The sequence below is a fragment of the Carassius carassius genome, chromosome 27 (genome assembly GCF_963082965.1).
Source record: "Carassius carassius chromosome 27, fCarCar2.1, whole genome shotgun sequence".
Taxonomy (NCBI): Eukaryota; Metazoa; Chordata; class Actinopteri; order Cypriniformes; family Cyprinidae; genus Carassius; species Carassius carassius.
The window spans coordinates 28,639,633-28,655,258 of NC_081781.1; the positions used below are offsets into that span (position 1 = coordinate 28,639,633).

Below are 15,626 nucleotides of genomic sequence, written 5' to 3' on the forward strand. Positions count from 1 at the left end.
TTCGCCAAAGAAAGTTTTTTTTTCTTTGCAGTCTAATCTTCACTGAACAGGATTGGGCAATGGGTTAGCACTCAGAAATTAGCAAATTTCATAAATAATTACAAAGAAACACAATGAATTAAACATAAAATATTTTAAAATAGACTTTTCACTTTTTAAATCATATTTTTGCCTTTACTAGTTCATTTCAGTGGTTCTGAGATCTTAAATTACAAATATTCCATGTAGTTCATAAAATAATATTCACTCAGTAACATTTAAATAACATGCACAGTAATAAAAAGTTGTTTATTACTAGTTTATTACAATCGAGTTTATTCAGCTATTTTGACACTATGAGATCATGACACATAATGCCAATAAACACAAAACTTACTGTATTTTTTGCTTAAACATGCTGAAGATCTAATGTTAGTGTATGAAATTGTATGAATGAATAAATAAACTTAAAATTTGTTGCATATAAAAGTTATTACTGATTTAATACATTGTATGAGGGCAAATGGAAATCTTCCCTAAATTGATATATTTTCAATGCTCCCAAGATATTAAAATAGTTTTTTTTTAGTTACTCACTGTTTTCTTTTCATCCACAGTTTTTCAGGATCGAAAAATGCATAACCATCAATTAAAAAAAAAAAACGCCATAAATACTGTAATAATAACATTAAAGTTGTTTATAAATAATATTTTGATCTATGTTGCTCATCATACATTTATGTATTTCAAAGTTCATGCGGTGGACAATCACATCAGTACAATTAACAGATTTTACTTGAAACTGCTAAATCTGAATAAGCAATTTGATATTTATTGACAAAATTCTATGTACTTTGCTATTCAACCTACAGATTAAAATACATAATAAAAAATGAAAAAAGAAACCTTTTTTTGAGGAGAGCAAACCAGTGCATCATGTCAACTGCCGACATATAGTCATATGTATTCTTTTATTGCTGAGAAGCAAGCATAATAAAAAAAAGAGACAGATTTTCATAGGTAATCTGTATTTCCAAGACTAACACAAATGTCATATAATGTAAAGGAGCAGCAGTCATTGTGAGTAGCTGGACCAGTATATGATGTTGAAGAGTGTGTAAGCTCCAGGAAAGATGACCCTTGAGTATTTGTCTATGGCATGGGTGTCTATAAATACACTGCTGCTTGATCTTACAGCAGGTCTTTGAGCTCCTTGTTCATTATCCAGGACCAGATGAACCAGGAACTGCTCCGGTTTGTCTCCGTTCAGCTCCGACATGCCGTAGTTCCCTGTGGTCATCATGTCCATGTCGCTGTAGCTGTTGCTCATCATCATCTGACCAGGATGGGTCATTCCACACATACACGGCAACTGCTGGATCACAAAGTCACACGTTACTTGTAACATCACATGATCTGAATTAAAAGGGGTCATGAACATCTTTTGACAGATAAGAGGCCATTGTACTATAAAAACATCCTGTAGGTTTCAGAACTCAAAACTTTCTTGTTAGTCTAAAAACAGATTATATTGAAGGCAGTCTGCCAAAATAGCAGCTTTTGTAATGTTCTACTCTATGATGGATAAGCACTGCCTCTGCAGTAGACCAACACCTGCTTCAACATCGTTGTCTCTTTAGCCCCGCCCACACATCCCACACCGCTGCCTGTTTGGCATGACCATCAGAGTGGCAGGAAAGTACGTCTGAAGCAGGAAGAAGAAGATATGACGACGCAGAGTGAAGTTGATGTAAAGACGATTGTACCAACCTGCAGAGAAGATTGAAAAAAAACCTAGCCAGCAAGGCAAGACACTTATTTATAGAGCACATTTCAAACAGCCACTGCTGACCAAAGTGCTGTACAATCAGTTCAGACAATATAAGATATATGAATACGTCAGCAGACACAATCACATCGTAACCCACCATAAAAACACCATAAAATTACATTTAACCAAAAGCCAAAGAGAAAAAATAAGTCTTTAGTGCAGATTTAAAACTATCAACAGTGGAAGACAACCTTAGGTGTTCCGGCAAATCATTCCACAGACGCGGAGCAGCAACAGAAAAGGCAAGATCATCTTTTAATTTCAGTCTAGATCGTGGCACAGTATCAACTTGTTCGAGGACCTTAAGGATCTAGGAACATTTCCAGTGGAGAAGGTCTGTAATGTATTGTGGAGCTTGGCCATTTAACCCCTTAAACACATACAACAATACCTTGAACTTGACATGGTATTCAACCGGCAGCCAATGAAGAGAAGCAAGAATAGGTGAAATATGTTCCCTCTTTCGAGTCCCAGTAAGAAGCCTGGCGGCAGCGTTTTGTACCATTTGTAGGCGGGATAAGGAAGACTTAGCCACCCCAAGGTACAGCGAGTTACAATTATCCAGCCTGGATGAAATAAAGGCGAGATTCACTGTCTCCAAATCTTTACTGTTAAAAATGCTTTTAATTTTGCAATAGATCTCAAATGATAAAAGCTACTCCTCACCACGGAGTTAATTTGTTTGTCAAATTTAAGGCCGTTATCAAAAATCACTCCTAGATTTTTGGTGTAAGCATGAGAATTCTCACTTAAAGGACCCAGTTGTTTTTTAATCTGTATATTAGAAGCTGGTGATCCAAAAACTACAATTTTGGTTTTAGAGTTAAAAAATTAGCTGCCAGCCAGCCTCTTACCTCCTCGAGACAGTTCAACAAAGACGTTATGTCATGATTATCCCCATTTTTCAAAGGGAGATACACCTGTGTATCATCCGCATAAAAGTAATATGGAATATTGTGTTTTTTGAAAAAAAAAAAATCGAGCCTAAAGGGAGCAAATACAGTGAAAACAACAGCGGGCCCAAAATAGACCCCTGAGTTACACCACATTAATGGTACAGAAGAGGAAGAAAAATTCCCAATCTCCACAGAAAACGTTCTATCAGAAAGATATGATTTAAACCAATTCAATGCGGTACCTTGAATTCCTACGCAATTACTCAACTGCTCAAGCAAGATAGCATGATCAATGGTATCAAATGCAGCGCTGAGGTCCAAAAGGAACAAAATTGCACAGTTACCCGAATCCACAACCAGCAAAAGATCATTCAACACCTTCAGCAAAGCTGACTCTGTACTGAAATTTGTCTAACAAATTATTCTCAATTAAAATACCGTCAATTGATGGAAAACAGCCTTTTCCATTACTTTTGATGAAAATGGTAATTTTGAAATTGGATGATAGTTATTTAAAATATAAGGATCTGAACTGGCCTTTTTGCAGAGTGGATTCACTACTGCATGTTTCAGAACTGACGGAACAGTACCTTGAGATAGGCTGCTATTTATAATGGTTAAAACAAAAAGGTTCAAGTACACATAACACTTCCCTAAAAAGATGTGGAGGCACCACATCCAAGGAGCAAGAGGAAAGCTTCATTTTATTGAAAAGCTCAACAAGTAGAAGAAATAGGCTCAAACTCATTTAAACAGGCTGAACATGGGTCATTAACAGGTGCATTCAAATCAGACTTGGGGATACAAGAACGAATAGTATTAATTTTATCCACAAAAAAATGAATCGCAAATTGTAGGTGTAGCATCAGGAAATGAGAGTGAATTTGGATTTAGTTCATTATGTATTGTACTAAACCGAGTCTTTGGACTGTGAGCATGCTTTGCTTTAAGGTTAGAAAAATATTTTTCCCTAGCAGCCTTAACGGAGTGCTGGTAGCTCACCATGCAATGTTTCATAATTTCATAGGATACTTGGCTTTGTAACCAGCTTAAATTTCTTCCACTTTCTTTCAGCTTTCCTCCATTCCTGTCTGGAGGCACGAGTATCCTTGTTAAGCCAAGGTCTCGACCTTAACTTAGGTTTCTTAGTTTTAAATGGAGCAACTACATCCAAAACATTACCAAACAGAGTGTTAAAATAATTAAGTTGATCATCAATAGACATCTCTGAAAATGAAGACACAGTACGGCAAGAATCACAAAAAAAATGCATCTTCGAAATGTTTAGATGTAGCAGAATTAACAGACCGGATTGGACGATCACAAGACTTAACATTAACCTTTGAAGTATTGAGTACAGTGTTAAACAATACTGGCTTATGATCTGATAGACAGATTTCAATCTTCTTCAATGTTCTTAAAAATTTTAGCTACCCCCCACCACCATGACCTGATGTCCTAGGAGAACTAACAAAATTACATTCATCAGGTGCCGCTTCGGCAAGAGGGCCAAGTTCATCACATTTTAACCAAGTTTCAGTTATAAACAAAAAATGCCCGTTTAGTCTGCGGGCCTGATTTTAAAAATGCTCGATCCGGTAACAGTCTGCATGCCAAATGCAAGTACTGTGGCCAGAGAGGTACAAGGCACGAAGGTCTTAGCTCGGATGTATTAAGGTAATAAAGTAATCCATCGTTTGAGACGTAGGCGAGAGAAGTAGCAGAGAGAGATTCCACTGATTCAACACGATTGCGACTAGCTTTCCTTAATCACACCATAGTGCCATCAGGCTTCCCGCGTCTTCTCGCCGTCTCCTTCTGTGCAAAGAACAGCCTAGGACTCGACAAATGTCCGATGGAAGCCGGGCTAAGAATGGCGGATTAGAAGATCCGCGTTCTTGTTCATCATAACCATCGCGGCGAATGTCAATAAGAAATTGGCGATCATATGTAATTAAAGATGTAGCCTTATGTGCTGACAGGCACATAAACAACACAGTTACGAACAGAAACAGCGGGACACACTGCACACACATAGAGTGACGGCCTGCTGATAAACACACTGGTGCCATATTTCCCTTTTCGACCTCATATAGTCATTACAAAGCGCCAGTGATCAAATTGTACAGCAGGGTTATTGAATTCTGCTCCTGGAGGGAACCTTAGTCAAAAATATCTGCCTGTGATAATCAAGTAATACTTAAGATCTTAATTAGCTGCTCCTGATGTGTTTAATTAGAGTTGGAACTAAACTCTACAGGTTGTGGCCCTGCGGGAACAGACCTGAATATCCAAGCTAGAGACTGAATGAACTCAAACTCAAAAACTGCACATACATTTCTCTTTTCTTTTCTGTAAAGCAGGTCTGAACATCTTTAGCAGTTTATTTACCCTGTAGTTATGGTGTCATATACCCAGGATTAATTCTGCTACTGCTGCTATTGATAATATTCACTAACATTTCCATACTGAGTTGAAGTAGTACGGTTGCTGTTAATGATATTCACAGTGTAGTAGGAATTCATAGTGTGAGCTGTTGGGGTTGTAATATTTAATCAGAATTTACAAAGTATAATTTACTGCTGCTGCCTGATTTCTGCGGTAAGCCTTGTTGAATAAGTAATAAATACCTATTGCACTTTAAAGAGTTACTTACCCCATGCGTTATCAATGAAATTTCATGGAACTAAAGTACTTTCTGCTGCCACTGCTATATTAGCAACAATAATCGGACTTCCTGCTGCTAATATCATTTCTAACATGAATTTGCCATGCATGCTGCTGCTATTAAATTCACCATGTGCGATCTGAATACTATGCGTACTGCTGCTACAGCTGCACAAAGGCACTTTGATTTTCTATAAGCCTCTTTTAAATAAACAAAATGCAAGTGATGCCTATTCGCTTGAAGAATTCACATACCATCCATTTATAGTCACTAAACATCAGCAGTTGAAGTCTGCAAAATGAATAAATGTAAATTAACTACGTTCTACCTACTGCATTACAATAATCAGAAATGTTTCTTAATCAGTAAATCATCATATTAGAATGATTTCTGAAGATTATGTGACACTGAAAACTGGAGGAATGATGCTGAAAATACAGCTTTGATCATAGGAATAAACTACATTTTAAAATATATTCAAATAGAAAGCAAATATTTTAAATAGTGAACATTTTAGTCTGCGGGCCTGATTTTAAAAATGCTCGATCCGGTAACAGTCTGCATGCCAAGTCCAAGTACTGTGGCCAGAGAGGTACAAGGCACGAAGGTCTTAGCTCGGATGTATTAAGGTAATGAAGTAATCCATCGTTTGAGACGTAGGCGAGAGAAGTAGCAGAGAGAGATTCCACTGATTCAACACGATTGCGACGAGCTTTCCTTTTGAATTTAAATCTAGATTTATTTGCATTGGCCCATGGAAACCTCTATGAACGCACTTGACTTGGTCAAAAAAGAAAAGAAAAAACGCGGGGGATGAAGTTGTTTTATTAAAAAGTGTTTAGTATTGTACACCTATGATGCGCACACACAGTAGGATAGTTTAGATGTCTGCCTCTGCTGCGAGTCCATATCAAGCACTTTACAGACTCATCCACTCTGTTCTCTTTGGCCCGCATCACTCACCGCAGAGCAAGCCTGTTCTTGGTAAAGCTGCTGTGAAGACGGTTGGGGTGAAGTGATCTTTATAAAGGCTGAGCAAAATATTTCATCGCTCCATCTATAGCGCATTGTGATTTGATAGTTACACTGTCTTCAGAATTCAATAACTCTTCACTATTGCTGAACCAAGGCAACAAGTGAAATAGGGATGCGGCCCCTTTAAGAGTGAGCGCTCCCTCTTCTGACTAAGTGGAATGTTGCACGAATACACGTATGATCAAGTATATTATTTTCTGCTGCTGATTAAGTTATGGTTAAATAAGTAAGGCTGTTGACAGTATGACATTTATGAAAGACAGTTATACATGTTCACCTCGACTAGTGAGGTATGCATCAGAAAGCGATCCGTTCACAGTTAATGTAGAAATGAATGTCCACAGAAGATATTAAAAGCATTGGAGGTTTTGGACAAATAAGGTAATTACTGTTCTAAAATCCACACTGCGTGACGTTGCATTCTTATACTCAGTTAATTAGATTAATTTAATGTGTTGGGGAAAGATAATATGTATGTATCCTTCTAGATAGGCCTACATTTTACCTTTACTTTACCTTTTACTGAACTATCTTTACCTGTTGAGGCCATGCCGTTTTGGTCATTTTTACATTGCATCAAAAATGCCAAATAGCTGCTTCATCAGTCTTTATTTGTCAGGATTTATGTTTATATATGAAACTATACAGAGAATGGTAATGACTGTCACATACCGGTGCTGCTGTAGAAGGCTAGTTTTGTGGTGGTGTGAAACTCCTGGATGAGGAACTGAGACAGAGAGATCTTCTCATCCGTCTGCAGAGATTTGTTTCCTCTCTTCCAGTACAGCATGAGGTCATCGTCAGTATAAGCATCTCCAAACAAAATAACACAAATACATATGAACTCACAAACACTAAACACGAAAAAAAAAAAAAAACACTGAATATCCTGCTTTACTCAAAATGACATCACATGAAAATGTTTCCATCAGGTGTGTTGTTTAGACTCACAGCTCTCAATCTCCAGTGAGCATGTCTGGGTGTCCAGGGGAAAGTGGCTGAGATCCATATTGCACATCGCTGTGACTGTAACCCTGCTCAATGTGTTTGGATTAATAAAATAATGAGTCACAAATCCACAATATATATATATATATATATATATACACACACACTCACCTAAAGGATTATTAGGAACACCATACTAATACTGTGTTTGACCCCCTTTCTCATTTAGAACTGCCCTAATTCTACGTGGCATTGATTCAACAAGGTGCTGAAAGCATTCTTTAGAAATGTTGGCCCATATTGATAGGATAGCATCTTGCAGTTGATGGAGATTTGTGGGATGCACATCCAGGGCACGAAGCTCCCGTTCCACCACATCCCAAAGATGCTCTATTGGGTTGAGATCTGGTGACTGCGGGGGCCATTTTAGTACAGTGAACTCATTGTCATGTTCAAGAAACGAGTTTGAAATTATTCGAGCCATCTGAATGTCTCAACAGAAATCAAGACTCATCAGACCAGGCAACATTTTTCCAGTCTTCAACTGTCCAATTTTGGTGAGCTCGTGCAAATTGTAGCCTCTTTTACCTATTTGTAGTGGAGATGAGTGGTACCCGGTGAGGTCTTCTGCTCTTGTAGGTCATCCGCCTCAAGGTCGTGCGTGTTGTGGCTTCACAAATGCTTTGCTGCATACCTCGGTTGTAACGAGTGGTTATTTCAGTCAAAGTTGCTCTTCTATCAGCTTGAATCAGTCGGCCCATTCTCCTCTGACCTCTAGCATCAACAAGGCATTTTCACCCACAGGACTGCTGCATACTGGATGTTTTTCCCTTTTCACACCATTCTTTGTAAACCCTAGAAATGGTTGTGCGTGAAAATCCCAGTAACTGAGTAGATTGTGAAATCGCTCAAAATTGCTTAAATCACCTTTCTTTCCCATTCTGACATTCAGTTTGGAGTTCAGGAGATTGTCTTCACCAGGACCACAGCCCTAAATGCATTGAAGCAACTGCCATGTGATTGGTTGATTAGATAATTGCATTAGTGAGAAATTGAACAGGTGTTCCTAATAATCCTTTAGGTGAGTCTATGTCTCCTTTATTTTAGAATTTTCAACTGAAAATGATTGTATTAAGGGGTCTGTAACCCCACGAGGAGTTAATAAGTAAATAAAATATAAATAATCAAATGTTTTTTCATCATTTCATTCATAATAATCTTATTTTTTTAAGTGGGATGGATCTTGTTAACAAATATGCTTTGAACTGATTTGGGACGCTGCATTTTTGCTATAATTTTCAATATGCTATATTTTAAATAACCTTTTAATCAGCCATTAACACTTACACCAAACAAGCAGCATAGGCTCATTAGAAAAATATGCTTCTACCTACATTTTTGCAAAACTTCAAAAAATACCTATACATACAATTCACTGCACAACTTTATTTCCTTTTACACAAATTACACTGTCATATACTGTAAACTTGCTTGGTAGCTCATCTTGTACAGCACTGCACTTACATTGTGAAGTGCTCGACTTCAAGTCCCATCAAACATGATTTAAATATAAAAGAGCTCATTGACTTGTAGAAGTGGGCTAAAATGGTATGGTTACTTTAGAAAATGTATGGGATTTAGTGTAGGCGGTATGTACAGTGCCTTGTGAAAATATTCATACCCCTTCGTTTTTCACATTTTTTATTTTTTTCAACATCAATCTACACTCCATACACCATACTGACAAAGCAAAAACAGAATTGTCACAACTTCGTAAATTTATTCAAAATAAAAAAACTGAAATAAGTAAATTGCATAAGTATCCATTCGCTTGACTCAAAATCTGTTCTCAAATCTTTCCTGGAGGACCCCTAGCCCTGCACATTAATCTTGTTATATATAATAATATATATAATAATTTCAAATGAGCATTCAACATTTTATGTCTTATATCAAAACATTATTTCTGTATTTGTAACTGCAGGTTAAATGCATTCATGTCCTGCATTTAACAGTGTGTAAATACATCTAAATGCCACTTCCGATGACACTTTAGTGTTTCCTCTGCATTGAAAAAGTTTATTTTGTTAATACTGTTTTCATTTGCCTGGTAACAGCCCAAATGTCTTCTTATTCTAAAGGACTGATTCCTTTAATTAAAAACAACTGGTTTGAGATTTCAGGTTTGAGACAGGCCTATGAGGGGTGTCAAGCTCAGTTCCTGGAGGAATGAAGAGTTTAGCTCCAACCCTGCTCCAGCACACATATCATGTAGTTTTCAAATAAGCCTAAATTATTAGATTAGCTGGATCAAATGTGTTTAATTATGGTTATCTAAACTGTGCAGGACTGTGGCCCTCCAGGCACTGAGTTTGACACCCTTGGTAATTTTTACTCTGAGTAAATTTTAAAACAAGCTACTTTTTACTGGTAATTTTACTAATCAAAATTTCACGGATGTAATGGTGCTTTTACTTGAGTAGAATATTTTCGTAGTCTTTCCACCTCTGCTAAATAATAATTAGTTGAAACAGCTTAACATTTTTTACAGTGTATGACAAAACCTGAAACAAGAAAACTGAACCAGGATGTTCTTGACATCTCTATGGACAACGTTCCTGTGTACACAGTCAGAAAACACATATCCTGGCCAATGTTATAACAGTTTAAACATCTTAAACCATCGGTTTCTAAGACAAATTTGTTTAATGTACACAGAAATTCTTCACATCTATAATGAAACACTACATAATAGCATCTCTGAGAGAAACTGTTGCACAACTGATCTGAGGACATGAAGAGAACTCTGTCGCACAAATAAATAATGGAAACTGCAATCATGGTGTTTTGGCTGTTGTGGAGATAACACACACACACACACACAGCTAAGAAGCCTTTGAAGAAAAAAAATGAGAAAAATGGTAGGGGAAAAAATCCATGTTTTGGGCACAATCTCCACTTTACTGTGAACGAAGCATTAGGAGTAAACAGGGTGTCTGCAGTGCTTTCAAGGCTTTGGAAATCCATATCTGCATTCACCAGATAACCAGTGCTTTCACGTCAGCTGGCTAAGAAACTGAAAGACTCATACCTTTCAGACCACAAGCTCAAAAACATGATGAACCCAATTCATCTTATGATATGGTGGAACAGTTTTTGCAGCTGCTGCATGCTGTGTGCTGAGCTGGCGGGAAAACAAAATAAACGGCATTGGATGCCAAAAGCTCTGACGGTTTTAGAAACTCTGAAAGTACTTCTTCAACCTCTGAATTGTTTTACTAATGCACTTAAGACTGAGAAACATACCCTGTTCTTAGCCTTTCCATTTATTTGGGAAATGCAGCCAATGCTACAGTCATGATGAACATGGTGACCAGGGCTGGAGTGGGACTTAGACCGGCCCACTTTAGTTCACGATTGACTATATATAAAAAAAAATTTTTTTTATTAAAACGTCAGTATGCTAAATCTCACTGTTCTATACGGCCTTGTAATTCATTGTATTTTTCTAAAGCTTCCAAAAAAAATTCCAAAAAAAACTACAGATCAGTCATCCGGTCTTGGATTAAATTACAGATACTAGATGAACTAGTTGAGAGGCTGTAGAGAGGAGCTGGCCTTGACATAACAGATCGACTTATAGATTGTAAGTCGAGATGTACATAGAAGAATAAAGTCATTTTGTCCACCAGACTGGGCATGGGAGGGTTCTAAGATTAAAACTCACCAATGAACCAGGTTTGTGTCCGAATATACATTTGGCTTGAATTAATCCCACAGATTCCCACATATTAATCACTCATCTATAGCAAAAACCAAGATCGTCTCCTCCTAGATATGATAGATCTTAGTCAACCTAGAACGTAATTGCAAAAATGGAGATACTAAATGTCAAAAAAGTCATTGTTGGATTATATTAAAGGAAAATGGAAAAACAAGATATTTTTGTTTATTGAGCAAATCTGAGTCTCTATGTCATACACCTATAGCAAAGCTGGATGTATAAACTTTTCTGATGTGCTGGCAATCTATTTCTCAGGCTTAAACTGAGCGTTTCCACTGTTCAGAGAGGTCAATTATTAGAAAGAAAAAGCAAAGCCTGAATAAAATGTGAAATGTACGATCCTCAGAATGTATGTGGGTGTGTGTAATCAGTGACACTTACCTCAAGCTGTAGAGCACTTTGCCATCAGGATGCACTCGGAGCATGACGTTCTCCATGGTGGTGTCATGGATGAAGGATCGTTTGGAATGGACAAAAAATATGTCAGGTACCCAGATTTTCTTCACCAGGCGGCTATCAAAGGTCATGCTCTGGTTGGTGTTGCTGGGAAAGGACAATCTCTCGTCCTTCCAGTAATGTCTCAGGTACAGGGTCATGGTGAAGTCCTGAACCATACGATCCAATCAGCCATACATCTTAACATAAACCATTTAAACAGTAGCCTCATTTCTATGCCAAAAGCCCTCTTTATAAGAAAAAAAAACAGGCTATTTGTCAACACATCTAGGATGCTTGGAAAGGTTACTGGTTGCTGAATTTGAGCTTTTGCCCTAATCCAAATCCTGTGGCACAATATCAGAGTGGAAAAGATCATGATAGCACTGAAGCATTCATGATGCACTCTGAAATCTGTAAGCCATATTTAAAAACACACGTGTCAGTCTCCTACCATATCTACTTCAGAGATGGTGTCCAGACTTTCAAGCTGAACATCAACACCCACAGGAATCGCAGGCCCTAAAATGAAGAACGATGAGATGTAAATAGACTTCCAATGCACTAGTTGTAAAAATATGATAGATTTAAACATAAAGGGTTCATATTATGCAATTTCAAGTTTTCCTTTCTCTTTAGAGTGTTACAAGCTTTTCATGCATAGATAAGATTCGTAAAGTTGAAAAGAATAAAGTCTCAAACCCAAAATAGATATTTTTTATAAAAGTTAAACGGCTTCCTAAAATGCTTCATTCAAACACACCCCGACATGTCTACATCACTGTGTTGCAAGATTTGCATAAAACCACCCAAATGTTTACACAAAGAAAGAATGAGTAATGCTACAATATGGCTTGTGACTAAATGTTATGTGACATGTATGGTGATTTTGGATTGTGACGTCGGAGCATGCTCTGTTATCTCCGCCTACTAGAAACTTTTTCAGGCTTCTGATTGGCCAACACGGCTTTAAGGTTGAGTTTATATCGCCACCTGTTGGCTTAGCATGCTCTTGACACTTCATAGCATGCGTTTTCAATATCGTGTGGACGGAGATTTTGTTTAAAATGGAAGAAGGAAAAACTCTGTTTATAAAAATACCAGTGTATGTGTGGACATGACCTAAATCTGAGTTTAGCACTCGGCAGTGTAAAAACTTGCATGAAACTTGAAAAAAGCAAAAGAAATGCATGAAAACTTGAAATGTCCTTTCTTCACCTTAGGACAATATTTTCATAACCTTTAATCTGGGTTTGATCTGACCGTAGTATTTACAGTAGTGTGAACTTTAGTGAAGATACGGGCAGATGAGTGAATGCTCGTGGCACAGAGCCACAGTAAATCAGTGTCATAATCTGGCCTGAGCTTATGTAAAGCTGATTGTCTGTGATCTCAGTTCAAATCCTACACAAATATGAGTCTTGTGGTGTTTCATATCACTCATTCATGTATTAATAAAAAAAGACTGAATATTAATCCATATGCACCACAAATAAAGCCAATAAAGTAATGCTAAGAGCAAGTAGAAATCATCAACAACAACAGCAACAAAATATAGTAATCGCTGATTTATTTTGATTTAACATAAGTGCAACAATAAAAATAAATGATTACATTTATGTATTCATTTATATGTTCTTTAGTATAACCAACAATAAACTTTATTATTTATATCTGTTATGATTAAAATAATAAAACTAGAATACATATATTGTTTTAGACGACTTTTCTGCATAGCCCATCATTTATAGCTCTATAGGGAGCCTGGAAACTCTTCAAAAGTGCTTTCTATCTTATGTTTTTGGGACTCAACGCATTCTTCTCATCTTACCTCCAAAGCCAGGCCTCATGGTGAAGTCATGGCCATCTAACTTGAGGAGCTGTTCTGATTTCGTAACAGGGGCTTTAGTGACATCTGGACTTCTCATTAGTAAAGTACTGTTAAACACAAAGAGGTCACACAAATGTCAAAACATTGATTGATTGATTTATTGGTTAATTCATATTTTTGAAACACAGAAAATTGACAAAACCATATCAAATATATTTGTATTATATAATTATATTTAAAATTCAAGTCTGTAAACCACCATCTCATTTTTGCATGATATCATCCAGTAGCTGTTGAAAAATCACTTTTCAAATATTACATTAATGTTCTCTCAACCATCTAGAAGTTGCAACAGGACTGGGAGCTTGAAACTGAGACCTCTCCCAAATCTTAGCAACATAGTTATATAGATAATATATTTTTTAAAAGGGTGAGCAAATTAAATGAGCTGTATATTTGTGCTACCTGCCAGGATTGCGTGCTTCTCTCTCTGTTCTGGTGGTTTCTCGTTTGGATCTGTTAGGATTTAGGATTTGACATTATTAGATATCAGAACATAACAAGTCAGCAAATTAGTTAGACACTTTAATGGTTATGCTGAATGAATAAATACATAAATGCATAAATAAATAGCAAGCAAGAAAATTGTTTTTATATTAATACTCTTGAGGGAAGATCCATAAAGGGACGAATTATATTCTGTATAAAAACAACATCAAAAATAATCATTGTAACAATCGAGTGAGAAAAAAAAAATGTCTTTGTGTTTGTTATTTCCCTTTTTTGCTTTAATGATGCTAGTACTCCTATTTTGAGAATGTTCCAAACAGCATCTTGTTGTTACGATAGGACACAGGAAACGAGACCCTCCTCTACGGAGCAGCTACCAGATGCTCCTCCTGAACACCAGAACAGACCAAGGAACACAGAGACCAGGAGGGAGGTGGACCGGCGGAGGAACAGGGGGAGGGACGGAGGGCCAGGTAATAGAGGGAAACAGAGACAGGAAGTGAAAAAACAAAACAACAACCACAAGGAGACCAGGAGGGAGGTGGACCGGCGGAGGATCAGGGGGAGGGACGGAGGGCCAGGTCCATAGAGGGAAACAGAGACAGGAAGTGCAAAAAAAAAAAAAAACAACAACAAGGAGACCAGGAGGGAGGAGAACCGGCGGAGGATAAGGGGGCGGGGGGGCGGCAAGTATCCGAGCCGACAGGGCAAGTATCCAGGGTGGATCAGGTGGAACTGGAGCCGTGTGGTCGAGACAGAAGCCCACCAGGGCGGCGCAGAAAACCACCCCAGCCATGCAGTCAAGACAGAAGCCCACCAGGGCGGCGCAGAAGACCACCACAGCCATGCAGTCGAGACAGAAGCCCACCAGGGCGGCGCAGAAGACCACCATAGCCGTGCGATCGAGACATAAGCCCACCAGGGCAGCGCAGAAGACCACCACAGCCGTGCGGTCGAGACAATAGCCCACCAGGGCGGCGCAGAAGACCACCACAGCCGTGCGGTCGAGACATAAGCCTACCAGGGCAGCGCAGAAGACCACCACAGCCGTGCGGTCGAGACAGTAGCCCACCTGGGCGGCGCAGAAGACCACCACAGCCGTGCGGTCATGACAGAAGCCCACCAGAGCAGTGCAGAAGACCACCACAGCCGTGCGCTCGAGACAGGAGCCCACCAGAGTGGCGCCGAAGACCACCACAGTGGGATCGATGGCACAGGAGAGCAAGTCTGGTTAGATAAGTCTGAAATAGAGAACATGAACAGGTTAAGGGTGGCCTCCGTGGCCCTGAGGAGATGGTAGATGGTCTCCATAGCCATGACAGGGCAGGCGGTGAGTTCCTGGACCACCACAGCCGTGCGGTCGAGACATAAGCCCACCAGGGCGGCGCAGAAGACCACCACAGCCGTGCGGTCGAGACAGTAGCCCACCAGGGCGGCGCAGAAGACCACCACAGCCGTGCGGTCGAGACAGAAGCCCACCAGGGCAGTGCAGAAGACCACCACAGCCGTGCGGTCGAGACAGAAGCCCACCAGGGCAGTGCAGAAGACCACCACAGCCGTGCGCTCGAGACAGGAGCCCACCAGGGCGGCGCCGAAGACCAATACAGTGGGATCGATGGCACAGGAGAGCAAGTCTGGTTAGATAAGTCTGAAATAGAGAACATGAACAGGTTAAGGGTGGCCTCCGTGGCCCTGAGGAGATGGTAGAT

General features: G+C 38.9%; 1 protein-coding gene across 2 annotated transcripts; it reads right to left on the reverse strand.

Annotated features, from left to right (window-relative positions):
* Positions 1-709: 709 nt before the first annotated feature.
* On the reverse strand, positions 710-13,920 carry LOC132107345 (gamma-aminobutyric acid receptor subunit rho-1-like). Of its 2 annotated transcripts, none has more exons than XM_059513575.1 (7): positions 13,873-13,920; positions 13,408-13,514; positions 12,031-12,098; positions 11,523-11,746; positions 7,361-7,443; positions 7,082-7,222; positions 710-1,351 (listed from the first exon to the last, which is right to left on the reverse strand). In XM_059513575.1, exons 2-7 carry the CDS (start codon positions 13,502-13,504, stop codon positions 1,200-1,202), a joined length of 765 nt encoding a protein of 254 aa, XP_059369558.1. In that variant the 5' UTR covers positions 13,505-13,514; positions 13,873-13,920; the 3' UTR covers positions 710-1,199. The 2 variants fall into 2 exon arrangements, with proteins under 2 accessions (XP_059369558.1, XP_059369557.1); XM_059513574.1 differs by having other exon boundaries at positions 710-1,354.
* Between the last annotated feature and the right edge of the window lie 1,706 nt (positions 13,921-15,626).

What these genes read in the sequence shown, in the direction of transcription:
- LOC132107345 (XM_059513574.1), bottom strand. Translation starts at nt 13,504, where the DNA reads ATGAGAAGTCCAGATGTCACTAAAGCCCCTGTTACGAAATCAGAACAG. An exon ending in AAAGTGCTCTACAGCTTGAG is followed by an intron (nt 7,444 to 11,522) that starts GTAAGTGTCACT and finishes CACATTGAGCAG; the next exon opens with GGTTACAGTCACAGCGATGT. An exon ending in CTCACTGGAGATTGAGAGCT is followed by an intron (nt 7,223 to 7,360) that starts GTGAGTCTAAAC and finishes TTTTGTTTGGAG; the next exon opens with ATGCTTATACTGACGATGAC.